This window comes from Enoplosus armatus, chromosome 5 (assembly GCF_043641665.1).
Source record: "Enoplosus armatus isolate fEnoArm2 chromosome 5, fEnoArm2.hap1, whole genome shotgun sequence".
Taxonomy (NCBI): Eukaryota; Metazoa; Chordata; class Actinopteri; order Centrarchiformes; family Enoplosidae; genus Enoplosus; species Enoplosus armatus.
The window spans coordinates 12,785,608-12,802,116 of record NC_092184.1 but is presented as its reverse complement, the minus strand read 5'-3'; the positions used below and the strand labels follow the sequence as shown (position 1 = coordinate 12,802,116).

Sequence of the window (16,509 nt, the reverse complement as noted above, 5' to 3'; positions counted from 1 at the left end):
GAGCAGTGAAATCAAACTCCCTTCATCACTGATCTTTTCTAAGCCTGGGAATGGTTAATGCTCCATTTCCTGTTATCCTTGCATGTGTACATAGACAAATGTCCCCTTTCATGATCACATATATATATGACCTTGATGCGCAACATAAACTGCATTCGATTATGCTCAACAGTGCGATATACATGTGCATGAAAGAAGACAATGAGCGAGTATTCTGCTGGTTGCAGAGTTGAAACCTTAATCTCATCTAAGATATGTATCTCCACATCTCCATACCCTTCTGCAGTTGATGCTGCACACTGATGCAGCATCAACTGTGACCTGCAATGTCAGGAGTGAAGACACGTGCACACACACAAAGAGCAACACTAACCTCATTTTGTCATTTTCTTAACTGCCACAGGAATACTTTGGCAAGAAATAACACAACTTTGCACCTACAGCGTATGTGCACACGCATGCTCTGCAGGTAACTATTTTTGGCTTTTTGGTTCACATGTAAAAAAGAGTGCAGAATAATAAGCTTTCTGGGTGAATGTGAGAGAGTGAGACGTGTGTGTGTTGATATTTTGGTGTGCCACCATCAGTCCCAGTAGAAATGAGTCAGTGAGGGCAGAGAGAAGAAAGGATAATGATCCTGCTGATAATGGAGGAGTGGAATCTGGTAAATGAGGCTGGATATGCACAGTGCTGCAGGCTGTTCTTTTACACCCAGTGTCACACACACACACACACACACACACACACGCGCCCACACATCTCACAGTGTTCTCGAGGTATACAGTATGTGCAAAGTCTTGTCACATACAAATGAATGGCAACACACTTTCCCTTACCTCTTCCTTGCTTACTATGTGCGTTTCTGTGTGAGGCTGAGAACATGACCACTGATGACTCCCCTATTAATAAAACATTACCACCACCAGTGCTGGTAATAAGAAGGCAGTGGTTGTTTCACAGGAACAAGAAGCAGTTTTACCCTCATCTCTGCACAGGTGAAATTTCTAAACGTTGCTTTAATGGCAACACAAATGCACCGGCAGAGTTAATGAGCCACAACAGAGATTTTAGTTAAATGTTGGAATCATGTAGCGCCTGATGTGATAAATATCATGTTTCATTCCAAAATGAGATATCCACTGTTTGTTGATAAATATTTCTTTTACATACAAAATGACTGATTACAAATTAAAACAAACTACATGGTGCTCAGTAGATTACATGCCCACCAACATTATTGTTGCATTTGCAAAAGCACGGCAGCACATTTTCATTCAAATCCATTCATAACATTTTAGCAGCTTTACTTTTTGTGCTAACAGACAAAGAAACAAGCAGGCAGAGTGTGTCTTTGGGAACTAAGATGAGTTTCCACATGTTGCAAAATGTGACATCCACCATAACTGACACATAATGTTACAAACTGCTTTGATGAAGAGCTAAACGAAAGTAACGATAATATACTAAACTATAAGAATACTTTAATGGGACTGACTGGATTTCATCTCTCGGTTTGGTGGCCAATGTACCTTCTCTTCATCCCCTTACCCACTGTTGGCTGTTGTTTGTCTGAATGTGGAGAGCAGCTTTCATCAGCGAATTGAATCCTGTATCCATCAGCTGAATGATCCACTTGCAGTTCTTATAGACTCTTACATGGACACTGTCTTCAGAATACAGACTGACACTTTGCAGCATGTGGCTAATCTGGCCTTGATTACCTCTGCAAAACCCCAATCAATAGATGCCAGGGCTAAGATGATTCGTAATTGTATCAATCTGCTGGTCTACATATCACCACTGTCCCCAATCACACATTAATGATCAATTATGGCCGTGTTGCTGGGCAAGTAGAGATCAATGAGATAATGTGGTGGTGGTTGTGGGATCTGAGAAGAGAGAGAGGCACTCTTGGTATGAGAAAGGGAGAGAGAGTGAAAAAGATGGAAAAGCAAAGGATGGAAAGAGGAAGCAAAGAAACAACCTGTATTTTGCTGTCCTTATGCTAAATACAGTACAGCAAAACATACAGTACTGGTTTTTCAAGTGAATTTGATATGATATGATATATTTATATGATAAAATTGTATTAGTCTTTGTCTCTAGTAGAATATCCGTCTCCGTCTACATGTAAGCAAACGTACACAAGTGTCCCTCTGAAACGTTCATGTGGATGTTTTCTTTTATACGTCAACAGATTTTGGCTAACATCAACATGACTAACATTAAACCGGATCAACCAATCAGGGCCACACACTGGATTGCTGAGATTTGGGAGGTGTGTCGGCTCTTCGATGAGCCTGTGTGACCTACAGTTATCCCTGATGTCCTTCTCTACGTAGATCTGCAGAGACGTGTATCTTTGTATATATCTAAATTACAGTATATGTTCAGGGTTCATAACAATGATAAGTGTCCTTATGAACATTAACTGCCCAAAACATAAGTGAACAAAGCAGATGCTTAGGGCCTGGCAAATGAGTTCAATACAAATTTGAAGTCTGTTTTTTCATATTTGTGTTTTCCATAAGAAAGAAAATGGACTGAACAGATGTTTTACCAGGTAAATTTGCTTTCATTATTCCAGTGATTTACATTAACTGTAGTTTATTGTTGGCATGGATGTTGTGGATGATGCACATTGCAAAAAATACACTTAAGAATGATTAAAATATATTTACATCAACCAACAATAGGTTACTGTTCTTGCTCATGTTTTTAGCGTCTGATCCAGCATTGTTTACTGGAGCAGATTTCATTATTATCATCATTGTGTCTTTCTACTGTCTTCATTTCTGTATCTTTAGGCAACACAAATGTATTTACATGTCATGCCAGTAAAGCAAGTTCAAAGTGATATTGAAAAAAAAGGGGGAAAAAAGGGAAGCAGGAAATGTAGATATAGAAGCCGGGCTGGAAAAACCCAGCAGCTTGTTCACAAGTCTGACGTAATCCTGAAACACTTTAATATTTAATTGAAGTGTCGTGACATTAAAAGGCTCAAGGAGAGGAGGCAGAGGACAAAAGATAGAAGAGAGACACAGTGAGAGAGAGAGAGAGAGAGAGGCTCCTAGATAAGCCACTGAAATACAAAACAGCAGCTCACCTTTCCTTTTAATTACAAATATGTTGATAATGAGTTATTATCTTAGAAAGAAGAGGCCCTTGACTTGCATTATCAGAGAGAAAAAAAAGAGGTGGGGTGCTGACTAAGAGTGTCCTCCACACAACAACATCAAGAGTCTCTATGGCTCCAACAATTTAGACCAGATTTTCTGAATCTGAATACAAGCTTTTAAATCGAGATTGATTATATATTTATGTCCAGTGAAGAAGAGGAGGAATACCCTCCACAGGTTTGAGCTTGGATCCATCTTGACCCAGGGTTTTACTGGACCTGGACTACTCCCTGCCATTTGGCTATAGTCTGTCCCAACAAAGCAGAACAGTGACCCCCTGTGGATCCCACAAGATAATACAATATGACGTCAGTTTGAAGCGAGCGCTGCTATCATTTGTAAACAACTGTCCTACAAACATCTAGATAGGTGTACTGCAGATTCCAGTGCCAAATAATACAGTTATTTGAGCTGACACAGCTTCAACTGGCTTTTCTTCTTCATGTATGAAAGAACATGCTGCTCCGGGGTTTGACTAATTAAGACTCTGTGTGCATTTAGTTCCACCCCCATCCTCTCAATCACATTCACACACACACATCACGTCCAGCATGTCACATGGACGTAAGGTATATTACACACCTCAGAGAGTGTATGACATGACATGTCCCAGGTGTGAAAGGGCCCATGTTCGACTTGACATGCCGCTGGCAGGTGATTAGCAAAGAGTCAGGCCTCGCTGCCCCCCATCAGACATTATTGCACAGAAGGCTCCATCTCCCTAATACATAATTATAAGAGTCATATGAATGTCCTTCACATGTCTGCAGGGGGTTAAGGTATTTACAAAGAAACCTAGAGCTGGACAGCACAGACATAAAAGGCTAATATTATCTTAAATCAATTTGGTTGGTTGCAGTCACAAGAGTATGTAGAATCTGTAGCTTCTAGATCTAGAGCAAGACTCTCTCCACATAAGGTGGTGGTCACTAATGATTCTGTCAATCAGTACCTTGGCTGGTGTGTCACAGCGGCCTTCTTGCATCCTGCCAGGGCTGTCACTCTGCCCGGCCCACCTCCGACACAGTGAAGACCCAGCACTCCCACACCTGCACCGCTACCATACAGTACATGCTATCTAGGTGAGCGATTATGACAAGAGGGATTATGTCAATTCAATCTGCAGCCTACAGACCCAGCATCACTCCCGCGGAATAAGAAAGAGTATAAACCCACGTGTAGGCTGCCTCTTCAATCAATTTGCACCTAATGAATGAGAGAAATTATTAAAACATGTGAATTGCCTCCTTGAGACTTCAATAAACCTAAACTAATTCAAGGGAATCCTTAATCGCCTGACCTAGGCTTTTTGCATTGTCCCTGGTATTACAGTAACAGGATTGTAAAAGCATTGGCTCCAGTTACACCCATCCTCCAGTGACGAATAGACTGGTGGGGGTTAGCATTCATTTCCAAAGCCTTATGTTGCATTTGCATAATTACCATATATCATCACAGGGATGTTCTGGTCCACAGTGGAAGAGAAGTGGGAAAGGCTATGGGGAAATGCGATTGCTTGGAAGGGGGACAGTGTTCAGTAGACCACTGACTTGATAGCTGACTTTGTGATAATTAACCCTCTGATGCACAACATATTCAAAACCTTTTAATGCACAACATGGGTCAAAAATGACCCGTGTTGATTTTCAGCGGTATTTAATACATAGCTTAATGTTTCTTTGTAATACTAATACAAATAATAGAAAAAAAATACAATTTCCACATGTATTCCTTTGTTGTTTCCTCATCACAATCATAACAATCATGACAAAAACATTGTAGTGAACTATACTAATTAACTGATAATAAACTGAACTGTGGACATCTCACTCATTCACTCACTCAACAACTCACTCTACTAGCTTAAACACCATCGGTCAACAGCTAGCTTTTACAAGTTAACAGCTAGTTAGCTACACATAGTAGGGCTCAATAATGATTTTTAACATATAACTATGTTTCTCTCCTCTTTCTAACCACATACACATTTACACAATGATGTATGGGCACACGATGTATATGCTAAGGTCAAAAGTACAACAAAACTTAAATGTGTGACGACAATCACCACTTTTTATTAACAGGGTAGTGAGACAAAAATGTATTTTATGGCAAAAATAAAATAAAATAACATTAAAATAAGTGTTTGTGATGTTAAATAACAACTTGGTCAGGGAATTCATGAAATATTGAGAAATGAAATGCATGACGTGCAAAGATATGAAGCAAAATCATTCGCTCAGAGGGTTAAGAGTAATCGTGTAGTTCTAGGAACAGTGTTAAGTGCACGGCTAGGCATGTCCTTGTGTCTAGTTTGGACAGATTCTGTGCTCTACATTTTCTGCAGCATCAAAGGACAGGTTATTGCTGCATTTTGTTTTCATTCTAATATATCATGTCTGAAAGTTGTAACTAATGTAATAATAATGATCTGATGAATACTAAATTACTGCTTACTACGCTTAAGAATATTAGATTTGCTCTGTGGTTTCTTTTCTCCCCCACTACTTGACTTGACTTTGTTTGAAGAGATGCATGTTTTAATATATATTGTGATTTTACCTTGAAATAAACTCAATATTAAACAAGGACTATAAACAAACACAAAGTGACATTAAGGGACTTTCTGTGGTTGACTAATTGAAGATTGGTGAGCTGCCTTTGTCTACTTAACAGTGAATGGTATGCCTTGAAGTTAATGTACAGTAAATACAACAGAATGGGGGTACAGGAGTCTGGGGGGTCATTCATACAATAACAATGCCGAGTCCGCAGTGTGAAGACCTTTCTTACTGGGGTGATACATTATGTGACCTTTCCTGCTTCCTTCCATCTACAGTAATGAAAGGTTGGCTTGTACAGTGAGTAGAAAAAGGCCGCAAGGATTAAAATTACGCGAGCTCAGTGACAGGGCAACAATTTGCACCCGGCATTGACTTAGATGGGTGAAAATGAACACGAGGGCGCAGCCTGTGCTGACTGGCTCAGTAATCTGCTGAGGTTCTAATGCTTTGTGTAATGATGAATTTTAGTCAGCTACAGAAAAGTCAGTGGGTTATTTCAGAATAACTCCACAAGCAGACCTAGAAGTTAACCTGGAGACCTGAATAGGGAGTGCAACACTGCTGATTGTCTCTTATCTCTGTGGAGTCAACTACTGCTTTATGTACCTGCACTGTACACAAAGAGTAGGCATACAGTAACTCCACAAAAATTCCCCAAACTTTGCTTAGCCTCTTGTATCTCTTCTGCCAGGCTTCCGCAGCTGCATGACCTGATAAAGCCAAGAGAACAGGTGGGTGAGCGAGTGATAAAGAGACAGACACTGAAACAGAGATTGAGAGCCAGAATGAGAAAGAGGCAGAGAGGCTCTGAGAGAATCATAAAGAAGGAGACGAGAAAAAGAGAAAGACATTAAATATGAAAAGGCAAAGGCAAAAATAAACTATGACATGACAGGAAAGAGAGGGAGGAAGGGAACATTAAGGGAGCATTGATGGAGAGGGCAGAGACGGAGAAGCATGACAGCTGGCAGACGGGGAAGGTGGTGCCGCTCTGCTCGGCCCAGTCTCACTGCACCTTAGCAGGCCAGATGGACTAACCTGCCCCTGTGTGCCCTTCACCAGCCAGCACACGCACACACGCACACACACACACACACACACGCACGCAGCACGCACGCACGCACGCACGCACGCACGCACGCACGCACGCACGCACGCACGCACACACACACACACACACACACACACACACACACACACACACACACACACACAGCCCTAGATATATTTTAAGTGAAAGGCCTGAAGAAAACTCAACAACAAACAAAAATATTTTGTGTGTCCAGCATCCTTTCCCACATATTCAAATACACACAGTAGGCAACACATGACAAGAGTTATATTACTTCTGCGATCTTGCGGTTATTCTTTCCCAGAAATGTCAACATGTGTGTTTGCTACAACTTGTCCTGTCACTCTCCAAAAGAGCCAAAAAAAAAAAAGAGAATAATAATAATAAAAAAAAACACTGTGATACAGGATCTCCCTCTAGTGTCAAAACTTGGCTACTACACCACAGATCATAGTTCAGCACCGTGGCAATGGACAGCTCCCATACCCAAAATGTAGGCCACCAGAAGAAGCTGGACTTTATTCTGAAATCCAGGATTAAAATACCTCAAAGTTGTAACAATTAAAAAAACAAAACATCTTGCGTGGGTTTAGATCTTCTCTGGATGTTTGTTTTCGTCCTCATTTCTCAAGTAATTTAGTGGCAATCCTGCTAGAAAAACATTCGGCCAGTCCCCAAACAGTATTGATTGATGCCTGGTTATAAAAAGACATCTATCATCTAGACAGTCTGAAATTAAAGCTGTAGTGGTCTGTGTGTCCACGCGCCTGTGTCTGTGCGTGTGTGCTCACTCTCCCTTGTGTGTGTGCATGCGTGTGTACTTGTAGGTGGTCGGGTTGGGCTGTGTGTTGATGCGGTACAGTATTATGAAACAATAAAATTTAGACAGCTGATTCATATCTGGGCATAAAAGCCAGAGTTTTGTTAGGTTCCTTTTTAATGAAACCTATAATTTCTGCCTCCCTCCATGGTGTCGCTATGGAGCAGAGGGATCGATCATAAAGAGAGATATCCAGAGCCGCTCTATTTTGCAGGATTGCCATGGCAATGAGTGAGCTAAGTTACAGTGTGAAAGATTATTTACACAGTAAAGAGTTGCATGTCAACTTTATCTCATACACTACTGAGACCATTACACACATCCCTCTTGAAAACACATGAGGATGAAAAAATAGCTTGCTGATAGAAGCACACTAAGACCTGGTTTGACACACACACAAGCGTGGTTACACACAAATGTACTCGCACACATGCTGCAGTGTCATGCAGCAAGAGTTTGTCAAAGACTGATGTTATAGGCACAAAGGTTACAAATTCAATCACTTCAGAGATGGCTGCCACATCACTGTGTCTCCTTCCTTGCATGCACGTGTGTGTGTATGTGTGTGTGTACGTGCAACCATGAATGTATAGGCCCTGGTGGGGATTGAGAATGTATCGCTGGGTCAACAGAAACGAAACTGTTAAAAATTCAAGCTGTCACATCCACCAAACGCATTACTTCTAAAGAAAGGACAATCAAATAAAGGGAGAAAAAATGACGGAGAGAGAAAGTGTATGAAGTGAGAACATGTTGAGATAATACAGCAGATATCCTGTGGACTGTTAGTCTCAATCAGGTTTAAAAAAAAACGTGAGAGGCAAAGCTGAGCCTCCGTTTCCAACAGAGAGGAGCGGATCTACAGCATCAGCAGTATCAGCACATTCAACCGGAGAACCAACATCTGTTTTTCATCTTCCTTTCTAGCTACTCTCCTCTATCTTCCGTGACCTTAGGGTCCTAATGCGCACAAACACACACACACACACACACACACACACACACACACACACACACACACACACACACACACACACACACACACACACACACACACAAACACTCTCTCTCTCTCTCTCTGTGTGTGTGTGTGTGTGTGTGTGTGTGTGTGTGTGTGTGTGTGTGTGTGTGTGTGTGATGATCATCTGCTTTTGTCAGAAAGTCTGAGTTAATGAGCTAAGCATTTCCTGGCCATCCCAAAGGAGCTCAAACACAACCAGTATTTACTGTGTGTGTGTTTGCTGTATGTGTGTGTATAACCTCACAGAGAGCTTTATCTACAACCTTCACCTTCTTGGCCTGAATACTAACCGTCAGCTGCTCACATCACTTGTTACTGAAAACCTTACGGCTCTGAAAAAAGTACACATTTATTCCAGTTGCTCACCACTCTGAATTCTCTTCACTCAAAACCCATCTGACCCCCTTTTATCCACAAGAATCCAAATCAAACAGTCTTCTTCTGTGTAAAAGCTTTTCTCTGTAGCGATTGAGTGGACAAGTACCACCTAAGTGTGCTCATGCACACAACTCTCCCAACTGTCTCTGAGATTTAACCTGCCTGTTGACTTCAGGCTCAGAGATTAGTAGAGAAGTGTACACACACTTGCTATTCAGCCAGAAGGCTGCAGCCGACGTCAGTGTAGAATTATAATGACCAGAACAGACGCAGTGGAGAAAATCCAGGGGATTTATTGTGGTCTGGTTAAATGAAGCGAAGATGTGCTGAATGAGAATGGCTGTTCCACTGTTTTCAATTCTCAGTGTGCTGCTGCTGTGAGAGACAGTGTCTGTATGTCAGACCAAATCCTTGTATATTTACTCTCTGCTCCCAGAGAAGAGGCTGGCTGTGAGTCTGCATACTGAAGAAATTAGCTGAGAGATATTGACAACAACAGACATTACAATACAACAGACATGATCTGTTGAAATGTCATTGGAGAGATGGTTACTGAGTGAAGTACTCCCTACATATGATCCATAACATTACTGTTAACTGGGGATTCATTTCAATATGGCTACTGTACCACTTCATCCTTCCCCAAACATCAGCTCACACACACAAATAGATGCTTAGGATATACTGTATATATACAATAAATACATATCAATGTTTATGTTCATATTACTGTAATTGTGTACCGACAAATTGTATTGTGATGCTTTGGCAACATTGTTTTTTAAACTTTCATGCCATTAAAGCCCTTTGAATTGAATTGAAATTGATATTGCCCCCTGCTGGAGAGGAATGGGACTATAGACACTGTCTCATAGTCTTCACATAAGGCAACACAAAACTCTAAACACCTCAACTGTAACATCCTAACATATGTCATATACTTATAACACAAGCCTGCGCATGCAAAGCCTTATTGAGACAGTTGAAGCACACATTTAAAAATCACTGCTGACATGTGTCCATTAGCAGTCCTTTCTATTCAACTGTCCGAGCAAAAGACACACAGCTTCCTGAAACACCGTCACTCCCAGTGTTGAATGCCTTGAATTTGTAATGGAGAATATGTTCGACACAGGCGTGACTTACCGGGGTGCTGCCATCCGACAGGGTCGTCATGCTGATCGACATGCTCATCTTGTCAGAGGAGGAGAGGGAGGGTGGGGAGGGGCTCCTCTTCTCCACTTCCTGCCTCTGGAGGAAGTCACGCCAGGCCCGCTGGATGCTACATGTAGTGATGAAGAGACGGCATATAAACACACAGGCATGGATGAGCATTAAAGCTTTTAGATTTTAATGCATTTCTAAATTGCTAAAATGTTAACATTAAAGTAGACCAGGTCACTTGAGAATCAGCGAATTCTCAAGATGAATTTTCTTTAATATTCAGATCATTCTCATACTGTAAAACCACTTGGACCAACAGCTCCAACCTTTTGGACTGTGACCCCTTAAAATAAAGTACTGTCTATGTGACAGGATACATATATCCACAAGTTGTTAACATTTCCAACAAAGAGTGATTTCAATTATAACCTCATACTGTGTTATTTGAATCACTTTTAGAAAAAGCAAAACTGTACAGTACCTCACAAGAGAAATGTGAAGATTGGAGAAAAGTCACCAAAAAATAAGAGGTATGTTTGTTTTTTTCTGTTGCTTGTTTTCAGCTTTAGATAGAAAATACTCACATCAACACCTTGGTCTCAATGGGCGGCATGTTGATATTGATGTTGTTGTCCAGGTCCATGGTCAGATGATTACTGAGCCGGGAGAGAAGGGGAAGGGGTGTAGGGGACATTCAGAGGACACATACAAGTCCAATCTCAGTCTAGGATATCAGTAATTAAAAAGAGATGGCTTGGTCCCCATCTGCAGGGAAATGGGCTTTTACAGCAGAAGAAGAGCAGGCTGCTCATTCTGTCTCTGTGTTGTGTTTATTGTGTGTGTGTGTGTGTGTGTGTGTGTGTGTGTGTGTGTGTGTGTAAACCCACCTCTGCAGCTGGAAACCTCCATCATTAACATGCTTGAAGCCACTCTGGAGGCTCTTCAGCTGCTCCTGTGTGTGAGAGGGGGACAAGCAGAGAGAGCGAGACAAAGAGACAGGAATAAGAAAGCAGTTGACGATCTCAGATGTGTGGCTTTGGTGCAGACACAGGGAGAAGCCTTTGCAGTGAGAGGCGATCCCTACAGCTGTGTGGGTGCAAATATGAGTGAATGTCTTATGGCCGATGTATGATCATTGTGCTGAGCTCAGGAACCCCTGCAGCAAGTGGTTTGGCAGCATTTAGGCTCAGTTAGACATTTTCTTGTGAAGTTGGTGGAGTAAGCTTTGGAGGAACTGCTGGTTCAGCGTTTTCCAGGCATTTGGCCCAGAAGCACAGAGAGAGTCAAAGAGGAGTCAAACATCGACAGACAGGCAAGGCAGAGATGACACAGCAGGACATAATTCATGAACTATGGCACAGTTGTTGTACAGATGTAGCAGACAGGTTGGAGATTAGGGCGATGAAACTTTACACTTTCACTGAAATGACTTTTAGCTCCGATCTCCGCTCCTCGCCTGCTGCTCTCCTCCCTTCTGCTCCATCCTCGAGCTTTAATAGTGCTGTGTAATGAGGACAGGCCTGCCTCTACATAATTGAGCAGACTAATTCAATTACAAGGGAGCAACAAAGTTTAAGTGGAGCAGTTCTTCCTGATGAGCCAAGAGGGTCACATCAGGCCACAGAGCAGCTACCAGCTACATCACAGTGTATTTCTCTGTGTGTGTGTTTACAGTGAAACCTGCAAAAAACCCCAGACTTTTATTTTACTTTTTGCTTGATTGCTCCATTACTGCATAATGAAGTATGCATGAAAGAATATATTGCATCTATTAGATGCCAGATTGGCCTATAAAGAGACTCGCACTGAGAAATATATTACATCTATTAGATGAACTACAGCACTAAGAAAAATGGCTGTACTGCAGTGGTTACTAGGTCCTAGGTGTTCAATATTCATTATAGAGCGATATACATGCTTGCCTCTTAATAACTATGAAAGGGTCTCAGAAAAGGCATCCCTTTGAAGTGTAAATGAGCACATGTATGTATCAAATTGTAACACTGTCTTACTGAATTTTCAGCTAAGCACAAAGTCGCTGTCGAAACACACCAGCGTCATATCTTTTTTTGGATAAAAAGGTCCATCTTGTTTGGCTGTTTGCCCAATTCCACTGTGGCAGGCAGCGTTGTTTTTCTCATTACTCTCTCTCCTAGAAGGAACAAGCAGCTCATTACGAAGAATCAAGGACTTTGACTAGTGATCAATGACTGCTTCAGGGAGCTGTTTTTCATCTCTTTCTGTCGGCTTGTCTTTCCCTCTCAATTTCTATCTGATGAAAAGTGGATCTGTGAGAGTGTGGAAGTGTGGCTCGGATGTGGATTCTGTACAACCCAAACCTCCCCGAACTTTCTTCTGCATGAAGAGTCAATGTCACCTCAGCCTTTTCAAATCCGCCCTAATGCTATCCTGGACAGAAAGCTGCCTCTCTCTCTGATACAGTCCATCACTCTCACACATACACATCCAGTCAGACTCTTTTAAACAGACTTTAAAAAGTGCCATTTGGGAATTTAGAGACAGGCAGGAGCAAGGCAGAGAGGATGAAAAGAAAGAGCAAAAGGAAGAGAAATAAAAGAAGAAGAATGAACTTCCTAAAATAACCAATTCAATTCAATTTTATTTATATAGCAGAAGTAGCAGAAGTTGAGGTACAGTAGCACATACAGTAAATTAAGTCAGAGATGCAGAATAAAGACTGTCTGAAAGAGACAACAGACAGACAAATTAGCAAGTGGCAATGATGGAAAGATGTGAAAGGTATAAATGAGGAGGGGAGATGTGTGTGTTCGTGTGAGACAGGTTCTGGGTAATGGAGTTGCTGGGAGACTGAATGAGCCGATCATTTCAATTTCCTCCTTAGAGTTACTGATGGCCCTGCCACGGGCATGGCCAGGCAAACTATTAGCCCGCCTCATAAACAAGCACACACACACACTTTCAAGAAGCAAGCATGCACAAGCACAAAAAGTATACCAATTTGCACATGGACAAACATGTACGTACAAGTGCTTTGAAGCCGACACATGAGCACGACCTTACACACACGGAAGCATCTCCATTTATATATCGGCCTCTCTATCAACAGCTCAAGTATCATCCTCTCCTCACTTAGCTCCTTATTTAGTGTTCCCTTAAACTAAGTCCAGTGGTACAAACTGACAAGTTACATCAGACAGAGACTGTGTTAATCTGATTATAATGACTCTGTGACTGCATTCCAACACACATAGCAAATAGCAGAATTTGTAGTAGATTTGAGCAACAACATGATGATAATAGCATTACTGCTGCAAATAATGATATTAGAGCTTCTCATGACTTCATCACTAAACCTGAAAAATGATCTGTTGACATTTGTGCTGTAATTAAGTATCATTTTAGGTAAACAATCAACATCAAAAGGAGAAAATGTCATGATTCCACTGAAATGTCAAATCATTTTGGTTTGGGTTAGATTTGGCCCACATGGGACTCCCATGACATGGAGAGAGAGCATGTTAGGTAAATTTGCCTTTCTCTTCCTCTCATGTGTTTTACAATATTTCACATTAACAAAAACATTAATTAAACACTGTTATGGATCCCAACTTTAAATATGTGTATATATAGTTTTCAATAATCTGCAGCAGGTTGTATTTAAAACCTCCTGAACTCTATGGATGGCACTTTGAGGATAGACTCCTTACTGTATCTATCTTTTTCTTTACGTTTGTATCACAGTTTTTATTATTGATCATGTTTGTGTGTATGTGCTTGCAAAACAGAAATTCCAACACTGATATCCGGAGCGCATTATTCACCACTTAAACAAAAGCCTGACTTCAGCAGGACATTTACAACAATCTTAATACACGGTATTGATTTTGAAATCTATAGCAGTATACATTTTGCAGTTATTTTGCACTAAACCAAAGGCTGTATGTGTTGTCAAAAACAATGTATTTGGTCACGTCCAAAAGCCTCTCCTTCTGCTATCCACACCTGAATCCCTCCATCCCTGCCTCAGTGGAAAACCCCATCCCGAGTAGGAATGCCAAAAAAGTACCGGAACATAAACCAGAGGTTTGCATAATTTAGTGGCAGAGTTGACAGAAAATCTATAGTCATTTTGGGCTCTGGCAGTGCCAAGCAGGCTTGTATTGATTAGTGTGTGTATATGTGTGTGTGATTGTGTGCATGTGTGTGTGTTGGTGGATTTATGGTAGAGTCAGGCAGAGCAGAGAGAGAAGGAGGCAAGGAGGAAGAGAGAGGGATATGTTGATGGAGAAGAGACCTTGAACCCCCAGTACACTATACAACAACAGAGGAAATAGAGCTCCTGACAGCCAAATACAGACCACGAGCCCTCTGATATGTTGTCCATCCCTCCCTCACCCCCTCTCTCTATCTTCACCTCTTTCATCAATCTTTTCTCCTGAACCCCACTTTCCAAAAATTAAATGAAGATAAAACAAGACTGGAGGAGGAGATGAGAAGAGAAAGCACAGAATTAAGAGAGATGGAAAAGGAGAAAATGATGATTCGATCACACCGTGAGAAATGGGCTGTCCTCCCTCTCGGAGAGGAGGGAGATACGCAGCAGCATGTCAGGCGCAGGGTTAGAGGGGATTCAGGGTCTGGAAGAGTTACCACCAGGCTCCGGGCTGCTACCTTCGCCCTTACACAACTCTTATAACAGGAGTCCATGGATAAAGCTTCCACCCCTATTTACGCCGTAAAAGCCCATCAGTCCGGGCTTTCAGGTGGATCTGCCATGCATGACTCTCGCTTTCTTATATTTGATAGAAACGGTTTCATTCTTTTATACTGAAACTCAGTTTAGGGATATTTACCACAGGCAGGTCTTTAGGAAGGACACAACCATCTTTGACTTTGCACAAAAATTCTGAGCTCTTGTCTTCAGGCCGCCGTTATAGATCACCTGCTATGAGGACAAAACCATTAAAAGGTTGCCACTGTACAGTTATCGATATGCGGAATAGCTTCTGCACATTAACAGCTGCCCTCTGTGCCTTTTATTTGCACTTTATGCTACCTCACTTCTGATATGATCTCTGGGTTTTTATACTTCTTATTGCTGTTATATTGTTTTTACAGTGTTATTGTTTTAACTGCCTCGTTGTAGTTTTTATCATTTTTTATTGTCTCACAGTTGTGTGTGGTGTCCCTGCTGTCTTATTGTCTTGTTAATATAATGTTTTAAAACCTGGCTGCACATCACATTTTCTATAATGGGACTGTAAAGAATGACTTAACCTGACTTTTTCAGAAATACTTCATTCTGAAAAGACTATTTTTATTAAAGAACATGTTTGTGGTGTTTTTTTCCACTGAATCAGCCGCTTTGAAGATATATGAATCAGGATCACTGTAGACAGTGTCAGGTCACATTCTGTACAAATGGTAAATACTGATCTCATCTACGTCCATGTCATGTCTATATATATCTACCTTGTGAAGGAAGGTTAAAGGTGCAGGTGTTATGGAGGAGAGACAACACAGGTGACAGGGGAGGTAGGAGCTGAGTGATTGACACTTGGAGAGGTTAGATACCACAGCTGTAGGGGACAAAGGGCAGGGGAGAGATAAACATACAGCACTTTGCAGAGAAGCAGAAAGTGATTCGGTTGAGAGTCGGCGAGGGAGTTGCAGAGGAGGAGAATATGAAAGTAGGTTTCTTCGTTGGTGGTGAAAAGAAGGGATATGGAGGTGAAAGAACAAGCCTGTGGGCTCTGAAGAAATTAAACTGGACCAACGCCAGCCAGCCAGAGAAACACAGAAAAGAGAGAAATGGCCTGCCTGGGAAATGGCCTTCATCTCTCCTGTACATGGGGTGTAAATCTGTCCCTTGCACCTCCAACTGATCCAGACACACATACTAACACTCACACACATGATTTAAATAGCTCTCCTGCTCCTATAAATGCCCCCTTAACTCAGCTCAGGGGACAGAGTGACAGACAAAGAGAGGAGGCAAATGCACACACATCTAAAGAGCCTAAAACACAGATAAAGTCATAATCTATTTCCAACTCTGTCGCTCTTTAAGGTCACTTTGTTCTCCATCTCTCCCTGCAACATAACAAACATGATATATTCTCATGTGTTCCCACTTCTTTGTGTCTACGTCTTTGCTCTCATCTCTTGTTGTTTGCCTTGTATTCCCTCCACAGTCCCTCAGTCTAAGTTGGTTTTCCTCTTCAATACTTGATGAGCTTCCTGATGTGAAGTGCTGGCAACAGATTCCGGATCGTCACTCTATCGTCTTCCAGCACTGCAGAATATTGGTGTTTGTTTTCCCGATGAAC

At 41.6% G+C, this 16,509-nt stretch overlaps 1 protein-coding gene across 1 annotated transcript in view; it reads right to left on the bottom strand.

Annotated features, from left to right (window-relative positions):
* Window positions 1–16,509, bottom strand: part of schip1 (schwannomin interacting protein 1) — a 197,249-nt gene that overhangs the window by 125,712 nt on the left and 55,028 nt on the right. Inside the window, exons 6-8 of the mRNA XM_070905346.1 lie at window positions 11,086–11,150; window positions 10,783–10,854; window positions 10,181–10,316 (exon numbers count right to left, since the gene is read on the bottom strand). Coding sequence (XP_070761447.1) covers window positions 10,181–10,316; window positions 10,783–10,854; window positions 11,086–11,150 — 273 coding nt within the window. The remainder of the gene's footprint in view (window positions 1–10,180; window positions 10,317–10,782; window positions 10,855–11,085; window positions 11,151–16,509) is intronic.